The 23,658-nt window shown below is 42.9% G+C and overlaps 3 protein-coding genes across 3 annotated transcripts in view; 2 read left to right on the forward strand and 1 right to left on the reverse strand.

The window, feature by feature from the left end:
- Positions 1–10,337, reverse strand: alad (aminolevulinate dehydratase). The gene is made up of 12 exons (XM_035775949.2): positions 10,198–10,337; positions 9,237–9,359; positions 8,643–8,693; positions 7,361–7,457; positions 3,500–3,635; positions 3,311–3,394; positions 3,085–3,173; positions 2,852–2,907; positions 2,665–2,752; positions 2,468–2,554; positions 736–865; positions 1–637 (listed from the first exon to the last, which is right to left on the reverse strand). The coding sequence occupies exons 2-12, from the start codon at positions 9,350–9,352 to the stop codon at positions 579–581; spliced, it is 993 nt and encodes a 330-aa protein (XP_035631842.1). The 5' UTR covers positions 9,353–9,359; positions 10,198–10,337; the 3' UTR covers positions 1–578.
- On the forward strand, positions 10,244–13,123 carry tmem203 (transmembrane protein 203). The gene is made up of 2 exons (XM_035775951.2): positions 10,244–10,357; positions 10,911–13,123. Exon 2 carries the CDS (start codon positions 11,212–11,214, stop codon positions 11,626–11,628), a length of 417 nt encoding a protein of 138 aa, XP_035631844.1. The 5' UTR covers positions 10,244–10,357; positions 10,911–11,211; the 3' UTR covers positions 11,629–13,123.
- A 955-nt stretch (positions 13,124–14,078) lies between these two features.
- tprn (taperin) overlaps positions 14,079–23,658 on the forward strand; it is a 31,344-nt gene continuing 21,764 nt past the window's right edge. The window contains exon 1 of the mRNA XM_035775948.2: positions 14,079–16,377. Coding sequence (XP_035631841.1) covers positions 14,203–16,377 — 2,175 coding nt within the window. The 5' untranslated portion in view covers positions 14,079–14,202. The remainder of the gene's footprint in view (positions 16,378–23,658) is intronic.

The following is a 23,658-nucleotide window of genomic DNA, read 5'->3' on the forward strand; positions in this document are numbered from 1 at the left end:
TTTCAGACTTGATTGTAGCTTTATTGCTGTTATCTAACAAATCTCTATTTTCTGGGACAGGACCATTTACACTGGTAAAAAAGATCTTTACAGGTTTCTTGACCCAACCTTACAACCACTGCTAAATGTCAGCGCTAAAGCCAGAGCTATTACAGACGTCACAGAGCTATAAAAAGTCAAGGCCTATATTCGTCATACTCTATTTAGAAAACTATAGAATCGTAAATAATGCCCATAAAACAAAATCACAATCAACATATTTTATATTACCATTCTTTCATCTAACAGACAAACCCTTCAAAGCGAATTTGATACGCTTTACAAATGTGTCTACTAGCTTCAAGACTCCCACCTTTGGTGAGAATTAGTGGTTGCTGCACACAAAGAAAAAAAACAATATGACGTAACAATGTTATATAGAAAAATAAACTGTAAATTAATATATGAAGATATATTGCCTGTTCTCACATGTCAGTTTGGTTTGAATAGACACCATTTGTCAGTGTAGGTCAGCCTTGCACAGCTAGGTAAAAAGGAGTTTGTCACATGATCATTCTTTATGTCCATCCTTCTGTCTGTTACTCTTTCAGCCAGGTGAGCAGTTGAGGTGTGTAGTAGGTGATGATGATGTCAGCACCTAGAGCAGGGGAAGAATATACAACTAGAGCAGTAGAACTCACTCTCTCTATAGAGAGCACTGTTCCTCCAGACCCAAATTCTCCCATCCCCTCTCACCTGCCCTGCGGAAGGCAGTCATAGACTCCAGTACAGCGGTGCGTAGGTCAAAAGCTCCAGCCTGGGCCCCATGCCACAGCATGGCAAACTCCCCTGACACATTATACACTGCCAGTGGGTGAGTGGGGTGCTGGAAAAGACCAGAGAAGGATGGTAAGAAAGCGATGGAGCAGATGAAACTATTGTGAAAGATAGTGAAAACATGTAAATTCAGCAAAAAAAGAAACATCTTCTCACTGTCAACTGCGTTTATTTTCAGCAAACTTAACATGTGTACATATTTGCATGAACATAACAAGATTCAACAACTGAGACATAAACTGAACGAGTCCCACAGACATGTGACTAACAGAAATTGAATAATGTGTCCCTGCACAAAAGAGGGGGGATTTTGACAAATCAAAAGTAACAGTCTGTATCTGGTGTGGCCACTAGCTGCATTAAGTACTGCAGTGCATCTCCCCCTCATGGATTGCACCAGATTTGCCAGTTCTTGCTGTGAGATGTTACCCCACTCTTCCACCAAGGCACCTGCAAGTTCCCAGACATTTCTGGGGGGGAATGGCCCTAGCCCCCACTCTCCGATCCAACAGGTCCCAGACGTACTCAATGGGATTGAGATCTGGGATCTTCACTGGCCATGGCAGAACACTGACATTCCTGTCTTGCAGGAAATCACACACAGAACAAGCAGTAGGGCTGGTGGCATGGTCATGCTGGAGGGTCATGTCAGGATGAGCCTGCAGGAAGGGTACCACATGAGGGAGGAGGAAGTCTTCCCTGTAACGCACAGCGTTGAGATTGCCTGCAATGACAACAAGCTCAGTCCGATGATGCTGTGACACACCGCCCCAGACCATGACGGACCCTCCACCTCCAAATTGATCCCGCTCCAAAGTACAGGCCTAAATGTAACACTCATTCGTTTGACGATAAATGCAAATCAGACCATCACCCCTGGTGAGCCAAAACCGCGACTCGTCAGTGAAGAGCATTTTTTGCCAGTCCTGTCTGGTCCAACGACAGTGGGTTTGTGCCCATTGGTGACGTTTTTGACAGTTACAACAGGCCTACAAGCCCTCAGTCTAGTCTCTCTCAGCCTATTGATGACAGTCTGAGCACTGATGGAGAGATTGTGCGTCCCTGTAGTGCTGTCTTAGGCATCTCACAGTACAGACATAGCAATTTATTGCCCTGGCCACATCTGCAGTCCTCATATCTCCTTGCAGCATGCCTAAGGGACGTTCACGCAGATGAGCAGGGACCCTGAGCATCTTTCTTTTGGTGTTTTTCCAGAGTCAGTAGAAAGGCCTCTTTAGTGTCCTAAGTCTTCATAACTGTGACCTTAAATTGCCTTCCATCTGTAAGCTGTTAGTGTCTTAACGACCGTTCCACAGGTGCATGTTCATTAATTATTTATGGTTCATTGAACAAGCATGGGAAACAGTGTTTAAACCCTTTACAGTGGAGATCTGTGAAGTTATTTGGATTTTTACTAATTATCTTTGAAAGACAGGGTCCTGAAAAAGGGCTGTTTCTTTTTTTGCTGAGTTCATGTTGTCAGAAGAGAAGCTAAAGAGGCAAGTTTTGTAGTCTTTATAGATAACTGATGAAAAGCTTGGATGTGAATTTAGTGTGGTGTGGTTATTTAGCTCAAACTATCAACACCACTCCCAGAGCCTGAACGACTGTTACCAGACAGAAAGGGGTTAATGAGGGAGAACATACTGACCTTGTCTTTGACCTCCCTCACTATGTCCAGATAGGGCAGTCCTGGCTTCACCATCAGCATATCTGCTCCCTCCTTGACATCTCTGTCCTGAGATAAAACCATAAACAAAACCTCAACCAGCTGGGTAAACAGGAGATCTCTGACACAAACACGATCTCTCCCTAATACACATAGACGGACTTCAGACACTTTCTTACCACAGCTCGTAGTGCCAGGCCCCTTGCACCGGAGGGCAGTTGATAACAGCGCCTATCTCCAAATGCTGGCTTGGACTGTGCTGCATCTCTACACAAACGTAATAATAGATCTTAGAACATCTTGTCAAATGGTAACGCGTAAGTAATGCCTTTTCTGCCCATCTTAAGTTTTACAATCAATTGTTACCTGAAGGGACCATAGTAACAGGAAGCAAACTTGGCACTGTAACTCAGCACTGACACCTGAGGAGGAGGAGGAAATACATTTATTTTCTTGGACATTTTCATTCAGGAAATTCTGCCTTTTAGCAAACGGCTTCCTTACTGAGGATTTCCTTAAGGCAAGTTTTCCTTTCCTTATTGAGTCCATATGAATATGCGTTCTATTTTTATGTACAAACTAGTGCTCCCATCTGTTACCTTGTTGCCCATGTCATTGGACATCAGTGAATGTTTGATAGCTCCCACTCGCCCATCCATCATATCAGAGGGTGCAATGATGTGACAGCCTGTACGAGACAAACAAGAGATCTTAAACTATTGACATGGGTATAAGGCCCGATAAACAATAACAACATTGGTATTGATAAACACTATTTTTTAGAAGTGAGTAGAAAACAGAGGGGTGAGGAGTGAACAAACTCACCAGCGCGGGCATAGGCCAATGCCACTTCTGCCAAACGTTGGCAACTGGCACCATTGTCCAGAGTGCCATCCTCCCGCAAAATTCCTGAAGGAGAATCAGAGGGCAGTCTTATAACAATGTACTGTCAATCAAAATAAATTATATTTGCATTAGTTTTAGACCAATGGAATGTGATTGAGAGTGACTGACCACAGTGTCCATGTGAGGTGTAGGGACAGAGGCAGACGTCACAGGCCATCAGCAGGTCAGGGAAAAGAGACTTTATCTTCTTCACAGCCAACACAGCCGGAGTATCGTCTGTGTCTGCACCCGAACCTCTCTCATCCTGAGAGGATGACAAGGTGTGCAAGAAATCTGGCGTCAAGCCTTTTAAATACATACCAAGTGCATACAGATATAGGATCTTAAATTGAGACAGTTTGCTACAGCAGGTTAATAATCCTGCAGCAACAGGAAATGTGAATTATTCTGTGGATTATAATTAATTGACATTTATTGTAGGTGTTGATACATTTTACATTAGGATAAATCAAGTCTGAAATGTTAAAGTGGAAATTACTAACTTAGGAATAGTTTTTAAAATTCTCAACAAAAGTGATCAAATTAAGATCCTACATCTATAAATAATTAGGGCCAATGTGTGATATTGGGTTCAACACTACAAAATGTTTTAAAACAAACAAAAATGATTTTCATGCAGTACCACATGTGTACTTAGAGGAATAAAAATGAATGTATGCATATTGGCCCATAACTCCACCTATACAACAACAACATACAGTCGTGGCCAAAAGTTTTGAGAATGACAAAAATATTAATTTCCACAAAGTTTGCTGCTTCAGTGTCTTTAGATATTTTTGTCAGATGTTACTATGGAATACTGAAGTATAATTACAAGCATTTCATAAGTGTCAAAGGCTTTTATTGACAATTACATGAAGTTGATGCAAAGAGTCAATATTTGCACCCTTCTTTTTCAAGACCTCTGCAATCTGCCCTGGCATGCTGTCAATTAACTTCTGGGCCACATCCTGACTGATGGCAGCCTATTCTTGCATAATCAATGCTTGGAGTTTGTCAGAATTTGTGGGTTGTTTGTTTGTCCACCCGCCTCTTGAGGATTGACCACACGTTCTCAATGGGATTAAGGTCTGGGGAGTTTCCTGGCCATGGACCTAAAATATTGATGTTTTGTTCCCCAAGCCACTTATCACTTTTGCCTTATGGCAAGGTGCTCCATCATGCTGGAAAAGGCATTGTTCGTCACCAAACTGTTCCTGGATGGTTGGGAGAAGTTGCTATCAGAGGATGTGTTGGTATCATTCTTTATTCATGGCTGTGTTCTTAGGAAAATTGTGAGTGAGCCCACTCCCTTGGCTGAGAAGCAACCCCTCACATGAATGGTTTCAGGATGCTTTACTGTTGGCATGACACAGGACTGATGGTAGCGCTCACCTTGTCTTCTCCGGACAAGCTTTTTTCCGGATGCCCCAAACAATCGGAAAGGGGATTCATCAGAGAAAATGACTTTACCCCAGTCCTCGGCAGTCCAATCCCTGTACCTTTTGCAGAATATCAGTCTGTCCCTGATGTTTTTCCTGGAGAGAAGTGGCTTCTTTGCTGCCCTTCTTGACACCAGCCCATCCTACAAAAGTATTCGCCTCACTGTGCGTGCAGATGCACTCACACCTGCCTGCTGCCATTCCTGAGCAAGCTCTGTACTGGTGGTGCCCCGATCCCGCAGCTAAATCAACTTTAGGAGATGGTCCTGACGCTTGCTGGACTTTCTTGGGCACCCTGAAGCATTCTTCACAACAATTGAACCTCTCTCCTTGAAGTTCTTGATGATCCGATAAATGGTTGATTTAGGTGCCATATACTGGCAGCAATATGCTTGCCTGTGAAGCCCTTTTTGTGCAAAGCAATGATGACGGCACATTTTTCCTTGCAGGTAACCATGGCTGACAGAGGAAGAACAATGATTCCAAGCACCACCCTCCTTTTGAAGCTTCCAGTCTGTTATTCAAACTCAATCAGCATGACAGAGTGATCTCCAGCCTTGTCCTCGTCAACACTCACACCTGTGTTAACGAGAGAATCACTGACATGTTGTCAGCTGGTCCTTTTGTGGCAGGACTGAAATGCAGTGGAAATGTTTTTTGGGGATTCAGTTCATTTGCATGGCAAAGAGGGACTTTGCAATTAATTGCAATTAATCTGATCACGCTTCACAACATTCTGGGGTATATGCAAATTGCCATCCTACAAACTGAGGCAGCAGACTTTGTGAAAATGTATATTTGTGTCATTCTCAAAACTTTTGGTCACGACTGTAGGCCTAGGACTATACATACTCTAAGCAGGGTTCATAAAGACATTGGCAAGCAAAATTCAAGGACATTCAGGGACTTTTTCAAGCACTTCATTGTAATTTTTAAGGACCTGTGTTATACAATTGTATAATTTATATAAATTGTACATGTAGGGCTTAATATAGAATTATAATATAGAATATTGTTGCAGGTGTAACATGGAAAACAAAATGTATTTGTCATGTTATTTCATTACCTGATCATATTGTGAATAAGACCACTAGGCTTGTCATTATATCCAGAATATCCTACACAATTGTGCACAGTAAACTCTGTCCAACAAGTATTATGCATAATTATTGAAGAACTCATTTAATGGCAGTATTGACTTAGGTTTTAAGTATCAAGGTAAGGTGACCCTTTTGGTTAGAAGCATTCGATTTTGCAATCGCCTACATCATTTATTTGATTTTCACCCCGTAACATAAGGAGAAACTAAATGTTACGTAGTTACACTGCATTTCTGAGTTACAAAAAAACTGTCCAACAATTAGATCCAGGATTCTTAAAGGGTTCAAGTTCAATGTCTAATTTAACTGATTAATGTATAATATAACGACAATTTACACTGCCATAAATGCAAGGAAAGAAAAGTTGTTTTATGTCACACGATTTTAGACAAATCTGTCAAAACACCAACCATGATAAAAGGTTAAGCATAGGTTTTAAATCAACTTGTGAATCGTATTCAATATAGATAGCCACAATCTCCTCATATCTTAAATGTAATGACATGGGGGGGTGGGGGGAATGCTGATTATTATCAATGACTTATCAACAGCTGTAACAAGTAGGAAACATGTAGGAAATCCTCACTGGTACCCTAGTTCATAGAAATACCTATATATACACACTAAACAAAAATATAAATGCAACATGCAACAATTTTACTGAGTTACAGTTCATATAAAGGAAATCAGTCCATTTAAATAAATAAATTAGGCCCTAATCTATGGATTTCACATGACTGGGCAGGGGTGCAGCCATGAGTTGGCTTGGGAGGACATAGGCCCACCCACTTGGAAACCAGGCTCACCCAATGGGGAGCCAGACCCAGCCAATCAGAATGAGTTTTCCCCCACAAAATGGCTTTATTACAGACAAATACTCCTCAGTTCCATCACCTGTCCGGGTTACTGGTCTCAGACGATACCACAGGTGAAAAAGCCGGATGTGGAGGTCCTGGGCTGGTGTGGTTACACATGGTCTGCGGTTGTGAGGCTGGTTGGAAGTACTCCCAAATTCTCTCCAATGACGTTGGAGGCGGCTTATGGTAGAGACATTAATATTAAATTCTCTGGTAACAACTCTGGTGGACATTCCTGCAGTCGGCATGACAATTGCATGCTTCCTCAAAACCTGAGACATCTGTGTCATTGTGTTGTGTGACAAAACTGCACATTTTAGAGTGGCCTTTTATTGTCCCCAGCACAATGTGCACCTATATAATGATCATGCTGTTTAAACAGCTTCTTGATATTACAGCACCTGTGAGGTGGATCGACTATCTCAGCAAATGAGAAATGCTCACTAACAGGGACTTAAACAAATATGTGCACAAAATTTGAGAGAATTTTTTTTTTGTCTGTATGAAAAATTTCAGGGATCTTTTATTTCAGCTCATGGAACACTTTACATGTTGCGTTTATATTTTTGATACAGTATAGTTTACTGGTACCTTAGCTATTTTTGCAGGCACTCCGAAAATCAGCACACACTTCAAGCCCTTTTCCACAAGGGGGCGTAGCATGCCCTCCAGTTTATTCACTCCATATCTGAGAAGTGAAACAAATAGATTGAGGGAGACACAGGGAATGGACAAACAACAAAGTGCTATTTCAATACAACTTTGAGGCAAGCAATTATATAGTGGCACTTCATTAGCATTGCATTGTGATGTATTTGATCTCCATAGCCTAAAATCATGTTTTCTTGGGCAACAAACCAAATCAGTCTTAGTAAGTTAGATAACTGCCGAAGTCAGATAACTACCGGAGTGCCAAGTCTATGACAAATAGGCTTCTCAACAGTTTTTACCCCCAAGCCATAAGACTCCTGAACAGGTAATCAAATGGCTACCCGGACTATTTGCATTGTGTGCCCCCCCCCAACCCCTTTTTTTACGCTGCTGCTACTCTCTGTTTATCATATATAAATAGTCACTTTAACTATACATTAATGTACATACTACCTCAAATTGGGCCGACCAACCAGTTCTCCCGCACATTGGCTAACCGGGCTGTCTGCATTATGTCCCACCACCCATCATCATATACGCATAGTCACTTTAACCATATCTCATGTACATACTACCTCAATCAGCCTGACTAACCGGTGTCTGTATGTAGCCTCGCTACTTTTATAGCCTCGCTACTGTATAAAGTCTTGCTTCTGTTATTTTTCACTGTCTTTTTATTTCTTTACTTACCTATTGTTCACCTAATACCTTTTTTGGACTATTGGTTAGAGCCTGTAAGTAAGCACCTGTTGTACACGTGACAAATAAACTTGGATTTGATTTGAACTATAGACACAGTATTTTCAACTCTGACACATAATAGTACCAAGGTTTAGGGCTCAGTATTGGTTTACAGCCTACTTTATTGTAACCAAATGGTACATGATAAGAGAGGGTTGTGAGGGACAAAAAGCTAATGGATTCTCTTCTTATCTTGGCCCAGTTGTTGGCTCTGGATCCACCCTGCCTCACAGTATTTATCTGGAGGTCACAGCCTTGCTCTCAATGGTTCCATCCCCCTCTCATTCTCACTCAATCAGATAGCCATGATAATTCTAATTGAAAGTATTTTTGTTTCAAAGTCATATGTTTTAAAATATGATTACAATACATGATACATTAATAGCACATTGGGGGTATTCAACTACTGTACCCAGCATAGATGAGCAATTATCATAGATGAGATTATAAACCAAATGAACAGGTAATCTGGAGTCATTACCTGGCCTGGCCAGGTAGACTAGCGATGGGCTCCACAGCATCAGGGCTGTCACTGTTGGAGAAAAGAACCAGAAAGCTGCCATGTCACAAAAACACATAGCCACCCAAATATATACAGTACCAGACAAAAGTTTAGTTTTTCTGTAACTTGACTATTTTCTACATTGTAGAATAATAGTGAAGACATCAAAACGATGAAATAACACATATGGAATCATATAGTAACCAAAAAAAACAGTTAAACAAATCAAATTTGATATTTGAGATTATTCAAAGTAGCCATCCTTTGCCTTGATGACAGCTTTGCACACTTGGCATTCTCTCAACCAGCTTCAAGAGGAATGCTTTTCCAGCAGTCTTGAAGGAGTTCCCACATATGCTCATTTTAAAAAACTTTTTCAAACATGTGTTATTTCATAGTTTTATGTCTTCACTATTATTCTACGATGTGGAAAATTGTACAAATAAAGAAAAAGCCTTGAATGAGTTGTTGTGTACAAACTTCTCACTGGAACTGTACAGTTTACCTTACTTTGACATTTGTATCACAACATCAAGACATCCTAGTGTCTATGTGGTAGAGGAGAGACATTACGTGATGAAGATGGGGTAGATGAGGTTCTCAGGTCTCAAGTCTGAGGCACAGGTCTGCCAGTATCTGAGTGTTGGGTGGAAATAGCCACTGTGGAGGAGAGACGCGACAGGTTGCATCTTTGCCCTGAGAGAGAGGAAGAGAGAGGTGTTTGACAATGGAACTTATATTCAGGCCCACATTTCTGAGAGGCATTGGAATGAGAGAATGGTTTACACATTCACCCACATTAACTGACCAAGCATGCGTGAAACCCGACTTTAAAGAAACAATTGGATGACCCTGAGTGACAGCAGTGATAATGCTGGTTTTCACACAACGTGAGCAAGAGTGTTTGTTCACATTTATGAAAGCACATCCCAGATCCGTTTAATTATATAATTTATAGATTTATTAACATGAAAAGGTCTACATCTATATTAAAATGGCTGATTTTATTCAAATAACCAGGTAATTATATTCGAATCAAATGGGTGGAGAGAGTCCGTCCATAATTCCTATTTTCTTAGGAACTATCCATAAGCACGCGGACTAGAGAAGCAAAACGCATGCTTTGACACCTGACATCAAAAGTTCACAGCTGGAAACGAGTAACGTTAAAGCGATACCTGCCAAAAAAAAGCGCGTTTGATAAAATAAAAATACAACGAGTTAAATGACTGATTTAGAAAGCAAGTTTACAATATTCTGCTTTATGACATACAACACCCACTATTAGTAATGATTAAGCTAAATCTGTTATTAAACAATAGGTGTAAAACTATTAAATGTAATGACAGAAAGCTAACTTCAATTTATTCGATCAAGAATCATGTGCTCCATACACCAAACGGCTATAGCAAGCACACTTGCAACTCCTCCTGCTCATATTCTGCAGATGTATAACTTGTTCACCTTGCAACATCCAAAACGTAATTTATCAGCATAAACTAACATACAACAAGGTTAATGTTCGTGTTCTTACCTTGTACAGTACGTCCTTGCTCATTGGCATTTGCTTGCACTAGTCTCACGCACTAACGGGCCACCGTAAATTCCGTGAACGTACAAATTCTCGCGATTGTACACTATCTCAGTGAAGGAAGGAAAACATTACGAAAAAATCGGAACTCAATGGGATTAAGGTAAAACCACAAACTGTTGTTAAAACCTTGTAGTGTCATACAATAACCCCCATCAGTTCACACATGCAAAGAAGGAGAAATAGCTGTATGTGGTGATTGTAGCTTGCTAGTATGAGATGAAGAAGGGCTTCGCTAGGAGATTATGTAGATAGCGAGCTAGCTCATTGTGCTAGCACTGTCTGACTGTAGCTCAGTTAACGTTAGCTAACTATCCGAATAATCTGACAATACAGCATTTGATCGGTTAACTACGAGACAGATATTACGTTATTCGTTTGCGATTTCAACTATCATCACTACCCTCGAACCATTTGTATTTCTGAACGACACATCAGTTTCGTCTAGACTAACTTTACAGATTGAGATTAACAATGTTTGCAACTTTTGATACGTTTGTTTCAATCGATTTCACGCTTGTTACAATGTAACAATGTAAAAGGGAACTGAAGAAAACAGTTATTGTCCCTGATGTTCAGTGTATGGCCATTTCAATAAATGGAAGTTACATTTTGTTGTCATGCTCTGAATAAAATATCTCTGTTTCTAAATAAAGGCAGAACACCTTGATTCTTTGAAGACATCCTCCACATGTGAAGCTCATCGCTGGCTCACAGTATTCCGTCCTCTCTGCCCCCCACTGTCTTCAATGATGTAGATGAACTTTATCGTCTGTGCAGCAGTTCCTCTTCTATTGCCTTCTGTGGATTCCTGCCCAGATGTCCATGTCTCCTTTCCTTCACACTTTACCACCCTGAGTCTGGAACATCACCTCTCCTGAGTCGAACCAGTGACTATACCCCAGCTCATCCCTGGTTGAACAGTCCACCTGCGTCTACTTCCTCCACCTGAAGGCAATGCTGTTCTCTCTGCGGGAGCTGGTCCAATGGCTGGGCTTTGCCACTTTTGAGCTCTTCCTCCAACTGGGGGCTCTGCTGGTTTTCAGCGTGCTGGTAGCGCTACGGGCCGACTTCTTTGACCCTGGGATGAGCTGGTGGCTGGTCTTCATCCCTCTGTTTGCCGCTGATGGCCTCAGCACCTACTTCACAGCCATCGTGTCCATCCGGCTGTACCAGGAGAATGAGAAAAGGCTGGCAGTGCTGAGGCTGCTATGGGTGCTGACGGTGCTCAGCCTCAAGCTGGTGTGTGAGGTGCTGCTGTGCCAGAAGCTGGCAGAGCAGGAGCAGGCGCGCGATCTGTGGTTTGGTCTCATTGTCTCACCTCTCTTCATCCTCCTGCAGCTGCTGATGATTCGTGCCTGCCGCGTCAACTGAGGCCAGGGGCGGTTTTGTTTAGCAACAAAATTGATGCGTGCGCAACTATGGGGGGGAAAAACCCAGACCGGGTTGGGCAAATTTGGTTGTGTATCAGCAGTTTTTCTCATGTTATGTCAGTCACTCAATTATATCATGTCAGCTAACATTTTTTAGATTGGTAAATTATAGTCTTGCCAGCTATTTAAACTTTGTCTAATTACCGACCAGGGGGGCTCCATTGATTTTGTTACTCACTCAGATATCATATTAAAAACAGCAAACATTTCTCTCCCTAAGGTAGTATGTGTAGAATATCAGGAAATTAGCTGTAAAACTGCATATTATTCCTTCCGCTGTCACGTTTTGCTTGCAAGGTAGGGGGGCAAAAGGTAGGGCTCCCAAAAGGTTAGGGCTGGCTCTTAAGGCATGTTGGGGCGGCAGGGTAGCCTAGTGGTTAGAGGGTTGGACAAGTAACCAAAAGGTTGCGAGATCAAATCCCCGAGCTGACAAGGTAAACATCTGTCGTACTGCCCCTGTTAACCCACTGTTCCTAGGCCGTCATTGAAAATAAGAATTTGTTCATAACTGACTTGCCTAGTTAAATAAAGGTAATAAATAAAATGTGTGTGTCTGGATGTAAGGGGGACTGTATGGATGTAGGTACACAGATCAAGACCTCATGAGTTCAGAATTTTGTGACCCCCAAAGTTCTCCATCCCTGGCTTAGATTGTTGACAACATGTAAACTATATTTACTTTCAATGTTTATTGAAAACATAAATATATTTGCACAATGAGTACTTGCTGTCTCTCAAATACATTGTTGGTTAGCTAGCTAGCGAAAACACCTCTAAACAAGATATGATATCAATAAGAATATACAAGCTACAACGACCCACCTACCATTCCCCTCATGGCAGGTTCTTGTCAATGGTGGAGTTAATTTTGCATGGCCACGGATAGACCGCGGTCTTAAGTGAATTATCCTACCCATCTTGGGCACCGGGCCATTCAAAACGAAATTCACTATTATTGCTAGCTATCATAACGCATGCATTCCGGGCCACATCGATGCGCTTGGATCACTTTCGTGACGTTGTGAGCCAACCCGTCTATACACGTGGGTTGTTTTAATTAACAGACTATTGTCAGTGGACTAATGGCTGGAGATGAGGGTCATGGGTTTCCCCTCAGTTTCTGACCTCGTCTGAGGACAGTGTGACAGTGTTTCCATGCGCTTTGTCTGCATGGCTCTCCCATGAACATTGCTGCCTGTGGACAAAATGTATCGTATTTGATCTGTGTTATGGTCCTCTTGTTCAAGCATGGCCTAATTGTATCCTTCAAAGTGTAATTCCTAACGTGAAATGTGGTGCTGGGGAGGGATAATTGAAGTAATGTCTTGAATTTGGTTAGACTGTCCCAGTTTTTTTTTTTCTCCTTTTCTTTTCTGCTCGTTTTTGGTAACCTTGTTGTTTGTATATATGTGTAAATAAACATTTAAGCTGGTAAAGTTGATAATGTAATATTATTTAATATCATCAGAAATCTATGAAACATTAATCAGCCCTCTTTTGGACAATGCTGAACGGATTCCATGCCGTTATGTCCCATGTAGACTTAGATCTTTGGTATGTCCACTGTTATGCCTTATGACGACGAAATGTGGGCACAAGGTGTCGCTATTTACATTGAAGATGGGCGTGTGACCCACTAAATTTCCTATGCCTAAACCAACATTGGCAAGGCTGTTCAAGTAATAAAAGGAACTCACTCCTATATGAACATTAATGGAAGGAAAAGTCATAATCGCTAATATCATGGCTAAGGCTGCATAAGCTTCATTTAGGAAAATAAAATACATGTTGAGCTGTTTGACCATTTTAGGCCTATCAAGCTCCAATCTCTTGTTTTCCTATTATTACATGGATTAAGGTGAGAGAATCGAATATGATCCAATAGTCTCACAGGATTTCATTGAATGTTTTCCCTAAACAATTAGTAGAATAGTAGTAGGCATAGCTTGACCAAATTAATTATCTTATCCAGCACCCTTTTATTTAGAGTGCTGGCAAGGCAAGAGCAGGGACTTTAAATGTATTGGTCTTGGACACTGATGGTCGATCATTTGCTCTGCTCCACACACACATTTAAATACTTGAATCTATTAAAACCATTTAATGGTACCTTTCATGTTTAGGTCAGTAATTAAATTGAAATGAAATGCATTGTTTTTTAAATTTTTTAAAGAACAATTGAGGAGTCGATACGTGCTTTTATGATAAAATATTTACATTTATTCACTGAAAGGGTTAAACCGTAAAAGTGGGGCTGAACTGAATTTCCTTGAGTGACGGTTCCTCTTTACTTACTCAACAATAAAAAGAGGAGGGATTTCCTTTGATGGGTGGTACTCTGTGAAAATGGGGTGTATTCCAAATCGGTATCGCCAAATGAGGTTGCTTCTTGGGGCGCTGTTCTTGAGACTGAATAATGACGTAGATTTACAGGTGCGGAGGGCGGGGCAGGAGTCACAGACAGAGGAGGAAGAACGCAGAAAGACCGAAAGAGACCGTGGGGATGTAAGTGTGTATGCGATTTTCGGCGCTGCAGGTACAGCGACGTACAGCTTTCTTTCCCAGTCGGGGAACACCATCTCCCGGATACATTACATTTCTCCCCACAATGTCTGGTGGAGGAGAAGTCCGTGTTCTCCGCCAGGAGGCTGGGCAGGAGAGCCCGACGATGCCGGCCTGGAAACGAGAGATTCTGGAGCGGAGGAAAGCAAAGGTTGGCGGGTCTGGAGCAGGAGCGGCTGAGCCTTGCCCTAGCGCGAGCTCATCGCGGGTTAATGGCGACGTAACGGGAAACAGCAGCGCCCCCAAAAAATACAATGAAACCAACGCTGATTCAGTTCGGAACTACACCATCATTCCAGCGAGCCAGCACTTTGCAGGCAAGCGTGGCAGTTCCCCCACCTCCGCAGAGCTCTCGCCGGTGAAAACTAACAAAGACCCCTTGACTGCCACCGACCCGTATGACTCGGAGAAAACGGTAAACGATGGCGAGGGACAGGAAAGCCTGGTTCTGCAGGACAGTCTAGGCCCATTGCAGGAGAATCCCTTCATCAAACTGGAGAAGGAGCGAAAGAAACGGCAGGACAGGGAGTGTGCCATTCGTCCCGTCCAGCACATACTGGAATTGTATGGCAGTGTACCTGGAATTCGGACTATACGCGCTGAGAATATCATTATCATAGAATCCGATCCGGATTACTTTCCGGGGGCCAGTGGAATAAAAAGCGGGTCTTATCTGCAGCAGAATGGGCTAAGCAGTTACAGCTCACTCAATGACCTCTTGGACAGGAGAGCTGGTGGGGTGACCGAGATACGGGCAAAGGAGGTGGTTATTTATGACACCACACTAAGCAGGAGCGAGGAGAACTTGAGCACGCTAAGTCATCCTTGTCACGAGGGCGCATTCGAGACAGGAGAGGGTCAGGGCAGGGTGAGCCGCATGCTGCAGAAATTTGACAGCAACTACGGAAAACTGCAACCCAAGTCTCGCAGCACAGAGAACCTACTGGACTTGGAGACCAGTTCAAGCAGGCCAAGACAACGACCCAAGCCACAGCCAGATCTGGTGCCAAAACACAAATCACACGCCCAGCCGAGCTCACCAGTCCGCACCCTAGGCAACACACAGTCATCTTCCTCAGTCTCTCCCAGCTCCCAGTCTTTGCAACCAAATCTACAGCCCCCTCTTTATGAGCCTGACAGCATCCTGCACTCTGCTGGACCCCCTCAATCAGTGTCTTCCTACCGCCAGCGTTTTGAGGTGAGTGGGGGACACAGTGTGGTGGTCAACCCCAGAGAGAAGGCAGATGGGCCCCAGACCAAGCCTTTCCGCGAGAGCGATTGGGAGAGCACAGAGGTGCCCCCCAAATCCAAGGTGCCATGCTCTCCGGATACCTGCTGTGCTCGTGCCGAGTCCCCTGCCAGCCCCACCACACCCCTGATGTCTCCCCCCTCTCCAGGGTTCAAGATCTGTCCCTCGCCCCGCCCTGACCTCTCCCTGCTGCCTTCCGGGGACATCCAGGCTCGTGCCCTTGCCAACCTGCGCCTCCAGTCCCGCAACTCCTTCACCGTCTTCCCCAAACGCCACAGAGCAGCCTCTTCCCCGGGAAGCACGGCCCCCTCCAGCCCCATCAAGTTTCCTCCCTCCCAGAGATTGGCAGAGATGCCCACTCCAGGAGTGCCAATTCCCATTACCCCTCCACCCACCCCAGCAGCCTCCAAGAGGAAAGAGGAGGTGAGGGCAGCCAGGCCAACCAAACCAGACCCACCTCTCCCCACTGCCACCCAGCCCCCCTCTCCATCCCCAGCACCCTCCTCAGTTCCCTCTATCCAGTCGCCACCTCCAGAGGATGCCCCAGCTGACCAGCTACCTGTCACCAACATAGATGACATAGATGTGGACCCTTCGAAGCCTGTAGCCCCCAGTCCAACTCCAGTGGTGCATGGGCGGAAGGGGAATACTTTCACTGTGGTGCCTAAACGTAAGTCAGAGCCTCAGCCTGGCTCTCCAGAGCCCCAGGAGCCCTCCGGAGGGGCCCAGACCTCCCCCACGCCATCCCAGGCCCCCTACGCCCAGCTGGGTTCCCTGCTGAAGAAGCGCTACCCTGCTGTGGAGGAGATCGAGGTCATTGGTGGTTACCAGTCCCTGGGACGCTCCTGCCTCATCAAGACAGGCTCCACTGGCAAGAAGGTGAGACACAATGCCCAACTCGTGGTACTTCACATGCTGTTTGAACACTAATCTAAAGAAGCCTTTTTTACAGTGATAATGTAGCCCTCCTTGTTTTCATTTTCCATTTGTGCCTTGTCATTTAGTATAATTAAACAATGTTTCTTTGCGACTATGCATATGAGTGGGCCTGGCCCCCAGTGTCTGGTCTGGAGCGTGAAGTCATGAGCTCTGCTTGTCGGCTACTGCATAGCAACCTAGTGGTGCCAAAATCCCTGGTCTGCCCTAGAAAGCCTATGTAAATAACGATTGGCAGAATCATTTTTTAGACTGCTGTTTTGCGCTCTAATTTTGTTTATTATAATCAAGTTTGATCCCCACGATTAATTATTTTAAAGTTCTCTACAAATGTAGATATTTAAATAGTGATCCATTCTGACTACTACATTTGTCTACACACAGGACCATGTGTTCGCGCCCTTATGCTATTGACATTAAGGTTAACTCTCAGGCAAGATGAAAACAACTACATAGACCATGATCCTTTAGTTATGGCCACTTTCACCATGATCCTTAGTAGAGCTGTCCCCAACAAAATAGAATCTTGGTTGACCAAGAGACGTCTGTTCTTTCGACCAATCGATTGGTTGAAATTTTAAAACCTATTTTTCCATATATAGACACATCCTGTGTTTTAATCAAATAAAATATATGCACTGAGCTTGTCTGATGCTTTAAGTGAGCTGTTTGGTTAAATAATTAAGACACAAATGACTAGATGGAGTCTGACCACAATTGATTTGATTGTGCCGCCTGGCTCAGAATTGTGGCGCTGTGTTAAAAAAAGACAGCGAGTGACTGTGTGACTAGCATCCATTGTCTCTCTCTCCTCCCTGCTTCAGCGACCACTACAGAACATCAGTATTTATCATGCTGTCCGTGTTGCTGAAGATGCAACATAATTTTACCCATTTCTGAATGAAAAGTTATGTTACTGAAATCAATGATCTGTTTAGGAAAAACATTCCCTCAACTTCCGGCTCTCTTTACGTGACACATGTATGCCTCGCATGTACATGACCAATAGGGCTTGACCTATATCATAATCACATCAATGAATTGGTTATAACAAACTCTGAACACCGTAACGCGTGACACCAAAATGGATGCAGAGGACGCGCACTTCAAATTCAAATACTTCCGCCTTCATGTCACATTGGGAGTTTTCCATAGAAATAAGTGGATGATGTTGGAGCTATCACTATCAGCTGGTTTTAATGTCTATGGAGTGGACTAGGCTAAGCTTCTAATTTAGGTCTGCTTTTCAGCCCTTCTCATTATACCACACCTCTGTAGATTATATTGTTAGTGTGTTTGTGTGGCACTTTTATTTTGCAGTGTTTTTGACCACTGTCCTGTATATGTATGTTATTTATTTCCTTACTAGCGCTTTATTGGGTATGTTTTTGCTTGAAGCATACTGATCTGATCAACCTGTTACTTGATCCCCAGGATTTGGTTTGGAAAACCTGACTTGAGTTGGTTAGTACCAGACACCCACCTGTCTAAGCTATGGGACTGAACGGGCTGTCTATTAGTCAGGTTCACCCCAGGACCCTGGTCTAAGTAGGCCTGTTTTATCTGTCATTGTGTAGGCCTTTTAACAACAGGTTAATGTAAGGCCTCATTCCAAACAACCCTGTCTGTCCCAAAGAAGAAAGGGAAAAAACTATGTACAGCGCATTCGGAAAGTTTTTAGACCCCTTGACTTTTTCCACATTTCGTTACTTTACAGCTTTATTCTAAAATTGTTTTTCCCTTCATCAATCTACACACAATACCTCACAATGACAAAGCAAAAACAGGTTTTTAGAAATGTTTGCAAATGTATAATAAAACTATCACATTTACATAAGTATTCAGACCCTTTACTCAGTACTTTGTTGAAGCACCTTTGGAAGTGATTACAGCCTCAAGTCTTCTTGGGTAATGATGCTACAAGCTTGGCACACCTGTATTTGGAGCGTCTCTCCCATTCTTCTCTACAGATCCTCAAGCTCTGTCAGGTTGGATGGTGAGCGTTGCTGCACAGCTTTTTTCATGTCTCTCCAGAGATGTCCGATTGGGTTCAAGGCGGACTCTGGCTGGGCCACTCAAGGACATTCAGAGACTTGTCCCCACCTGCATTGTCTTGGCTGTGTGCTTAGGGTCGTTTTCCTGTTTGAAGGTGAACAATCTCCCCAGTCTGAAGTCCTCAGCGCTCTGGGGCAGGTTTTCATCAAGGATCTCTCTGTACTTTGCTCTGTTCATCTCTTCCTCTCTTCCAGTCCCTGCTGCTGAAAAACATCCCCACAGCATGATGCTGCCACCACCATGCTTCACCGTAGGATGGTGCCAGGTTTTCTCCAGACATGATGCTTGGCATTCAGGCTAAAGAGTTTCATCAGACAAGAGAATTTTGTTTCTCATGGTCTGAGAGTCTTTAGGTGCCTTTTGGCAAACTCCAAGTGGGCTGTCATGTGCCTTTTACTGAGGAGTGGCTTCCGTCTGGCCACTCTACCATAAAGGCCTGATTGGTGGAGTGCTGCAGAGATGGTTGTCCTTCTGGAACGTTCTCCCATCTCCACAGAGGTACTCTGGAGCTCTGTCAGTGACCATCGGGTTCTTGGTCACATCCCTGACCAAGGCCCTTCTCCCCCGATTGCTCAGTTTGGGCAGACGGCCAGCTCTAGGAAGAGGTGGTTCTAAACTTCTTCCATTTAAGAATGATGGAGGCCACTATGCTCTTGGGGACCTTCAATGCTGCCAACATTTTTTGGTAACCTTCCCCAGATATGTGCCTCGACACAATCCTGTCTTGGAACTCTTGGTTTTTGCTCTGACATGCACTGTCAACTGTGGGACCTTATATAGACAGCTGTGTGGCTTTCCAAATAATTTACCACTGGTGGACTCCAAGTGGTAGAAACATCTCAAGCATGATCAATGGAAACAGGATGCACCTGAGCTCAATTTCGAGTCTCATAGCAAAGGGTCTGAATACTTATGTTAGTAAGGTATTTCTGTTTTTTATATTTTTTATAAATTAGCAAACATTTCTAAAAACCTGTTCGCTTTGTCATTATGGAGTATTGTGTGTAGATTGATGGGGCTGTAAGGTAACAAAAAAAGGGAAGGGGTCTGAATTCAATTTGATTTGGCCCGCAATTTTTTTGGGAAATTCACCTCAATTATTTGAATGTAGAAAATCTATATCCTAAGTATTTCCACTCATAAATAGACGTGATCATGTATCAATGTAATCAAGGTTTCAAAATACAATATCTATTTGTCTTGCGTCAATTTGCAGAGTACAAATGATTTATAATTATGTTCCGGCCCCCCGACCATCGGCACAAGGAAAAGAACCGCCCCGTCGGCTTAATCTAGTTGATGACCCCTGCTCTACAGGAAGTAATGCATATTTAGTAGTAATATTGAACAGGGAAAGCAGAAGCTGTTGACTTTTAGCACCAGCCATCAACATGGTTTGCAACATGGAGATGTGTTTTTGTGACCAAGGTTGGGATCAATTCCATTCATTAATCAAGACACTCCTATACATTTCAATTTATGAATAGAATTGTAACTCTCCCCAAATGGATATCATTGTTTGTTTATTGGCTATTTTTCTGAGCTCTAGGCTACATACTTGACAGTGCAGCACTGTCTCTGTCATATCCTACTCCTTTGGTCTCTAGGTATTACCAGTCTCCTGTCTTTACCCCTTTCAACCACAGCTCCCGTCACACTTAAGCAGGTTGTGTGTGTGTGTGTGTGTGTGTGTGTGTGTGTGTGTGTGTGTGTGTGTGTGTGTGTGTGTGTGTGTCTGTGTTTGTCCCTGGCCAGGAGACAGAGAACACAGGCAGTAATGAGGCCCCTCAGAAGCAATCAGTGTTTTTGTACTCTGAACTCTATAGAATTCATTAGGCATGCTATGTTTGGGCTCACCAAATTCCCTCGCCTTTGTTGTATGTACATGCATACTTCTCCTCCCGGTCATCATTTTACCACGGCCAAGGTTCCTCTGGTATTAAAGCTAGGGCAGGGCAGCAATTACAAAAGCATCAAGGGTAGGCCTATGGAATTGTGTGGAATTACTTGGTTATGGTTCTGTGTGAGTTTACTTTTCAGCATTTGGGATGAGTTTTTCAAATGTGCTTTTTCCTATTCAAATCCATTTCAAGAGGAACTGAGCTTGCTGGATGTACAGTTTTTCAAACACATCAATATAAGAGAGTGGATCTTGAAACCAGGTGGGGGGGGGATTCTGCAGCGTGTTGGAGTTAAGTCTCAGCATTGCTTTCAAATCATTATGACAGATTCAAATAAGGCCCTTACATGTACATGCTTTACACCTAGCCCTACTGTAATTCTGTATTCATTATCTTGGATAGTGTGTTGGATAATCGCGCTTGTCCTTTAAGCCTTTACTCTTTGCTTGTGATGTTATCTTTAAGGAGTGATAGTTGGTTATATAGGTCACACTGCACCAGGGTTGATTTGCATAAGGCTTTAATAATTTGATTGGACTAGATTCTCTCAATGGTAATAGATTTTTACAGAATGTGTAATAACATACAGTGCTTTCAATAAGTACTCAGACCCCTTGACTTTTTCCACGTTTTGTTATGTTACAGCCTTATTCTAAAATTTATGAAATAGTTTTTTCCCCACCTAATCAATCTACACGCACTACCCCATAATGACAAAGCGAAAACATGGTGGTGGCAGCTTCATGTTGTTGGGGATGTTATTCAGCGGCAGGGACTGGGAGACTTGTCAGGAATGAGGGTAAGATGCAGGATCTGCAGAGAAGAATGGGAAAACTCCCCAAATACAGGTGTGCCAAGCTTGTAGCGTCATACCCAAGAAGACTCGAGGCTGCAATCACTGCCGAAGGTGCTTCAACAAAGTACTGAGTGAAAGGTCTGAATACTTATGTAAATGTGATATTTTTTTTAAATTGCTAAATTATGTAGTTTTTTAAAACTGTTTTTGCTTGGACATTATGGGGTATTGTGTGTAGATTGATTAGGTGGGGGAAAAAACTATTTCATACATTTTAGAATAAGGATGTAATGTAACAATGTGGAAAAATTCAAGGGGTCTGAATACTTTCCGAATGCATTTAGTACCTTTTGGAACAACTTTTGGTGTATTTCTTTGTTGTGGTCTATGGCAATTCTCTGTCATTGAATATAAATTGAGCTGGCAGGAAGAGATTGGGAGGAGTGGCTGGTTGTTTTTGAGGTTGGTGACCAGTTATTATAGGAAACAGGAGATGGCCCATGTGTTCGTGACAGAATGAAAAGAGACCATTCCTGCCATTTTGTATTCTTCCTGTGCTTCCATGTTGCCATTTCCATGTGTTTTCTCAGTGGAAGGCCTGTGCCTGGACCTACGCAGCTGAGTAATGTGTAATTGATAGAACTGATCTATTCATTCAAGCTGATTTTAAAGGTTTGGTGACCGGGCTGTTCTCTTAAGTACTGTTGTTGTGTTGTAGTAATTCCAGTCATTCCAGACTACAAGTAGGCTACCATATTCAACTTGTAAATAACCTCTATTCAAATGAAAAAGTGCTTGTGACAAGCTGATAATACCCTATGGAACCTAAATATCCATAGTAGTACAGCCAGGAGCATACCCCTAACGAGATGTTCTGGTCATAGATTAATTCTTGAGGCTGGACTATTTTCAAATGTACTTCCTTCTCATGATATGGCCTGAATCTTTTCCACAAACATATCACTGAAAACCTATAACCTTTTATTTAAAATGCTTTGATCCTTGTGTCTTTTGTACAGATTTCCTTGTTTATCAAGCAGAAAACATAAAATAGCAGTCCCAATCACACCTCTATAGCACATTCATGGGTCTTTGTCGATTAATTGTCATGTTGGCTCTCAGCAGAAGGCCATGTCACATGTCGTCATCATCAGGAAGTGAGTGGAGGGGCCTGTGACTGTCAGCTGTATTGGCTGTCTGATAGTACACTCAACTGCTGTTTGTCTTCCAGGCTGGTCAGGCGCAACTGTCTGTCAGCTATCAATTTAGTGCTCAGGAGTTTAGGGCCTGTTATCCAGATATGGGACTCATGATGAGGAGTATAGGCTACTGTAGTTTGGACCCATGATGTTACACTGTCACATAGGCCAGAATGAAGTAGGATGATATGATGAATCAGCAAGGTATCATATTACAGGATTATACATCATGTGTATGAATGTGTCGAAAGATATCTACTGTAAATCACGTCCAGATATGTCTCTTATTTTGCTTTTTCAACATGCACTTAAATAAGCTCAACTTTACATTTAAACTACTCAATCAGTGTGAGTAGTGAAGTCTCTGATGGGCATTGACTAGAGAAGTGAAGTCCGGTATAGATTCTGACGTCGCCATGTGCAGAATTTGTTGAGAAGTGAGTCAGTAAGAGATTATCTGTGCCTTGACTTATAATTCATCACCGTCTGTCTGTTCACATACATGGGTTATCCCAAACAGTACATACATCTTCTAAGCATGACTCCTAAATCTTTAGAAGCTCGTCAGTGACATTGTTTTGAATATTTCTCCGATCACTGCATCAGACTGAAGATCGATAAGCTCAAGTTGCAGGTCAGTGGGAGCATTATCCACATTGAAGGTGAAAGGAGAGGAAACCAACAGCATGACATTTTCCAACACTTTGAAATCCTCAAAATGACGAGAGAACTCACTGTTCAAAGCACACAGCAGCGATGCATACTTCTCCCGCTGGTCATCTGATAGGGAACCGACTAGTAGTGTCGAAAGGTGGGGGAGATTGTTGGCTTCTACTTGGCGGGTCAGGAGGAATAATTTTCCCTTGAAGGCTTTGACAAGGTTGTACATCTGATGTGCAAAAAGGCCTATCCTTGTAGTCTGGAATTCAGTTCATTCATGAGGGCCATGATGTCCACGGTGAAGGCAAAATCAGCCAACTATTCTTTATCTTGCAGTTGAGGGAAATCCACATATTTACCTTTCATTTGAAAAAACTCTGCAATCTCTGACTTCAGGTCCCACACCCTTTAAGCATCTTCCCCAAACTCAGCCATCACATGTTTGTATGGTAGGGGAGATCTGCATGACCGGACTCTCTTCCAACAGTGAGACAAACTGCCTGTGGTTTAAATATTTTTCTCTTATGAAGTTTACCACTTTTAATGACCTGTTTCTCCAACATGACTCATTTTCAACACATTTTTCATTTAATTTTCAACACATTTCCAGTGC

The sequence above is a fragment of the Oncorhynchus keta genome, chromosome 13 (genome assembly GCF_023373465.1).
Source record: "Oncorhynchus keta strain PuntledgeMale-10-30-2019 chromosome 13, Oket_V2, whole genome shotgun sequence".
Classification (NCBI taxonomy): domain Eukaryota; kingdom Metazoa; phylum Chordata; class Actinopteri; order Salmoniformes; family Salmonidae; genus Oncorhynchus; species Oncorhynchus keta.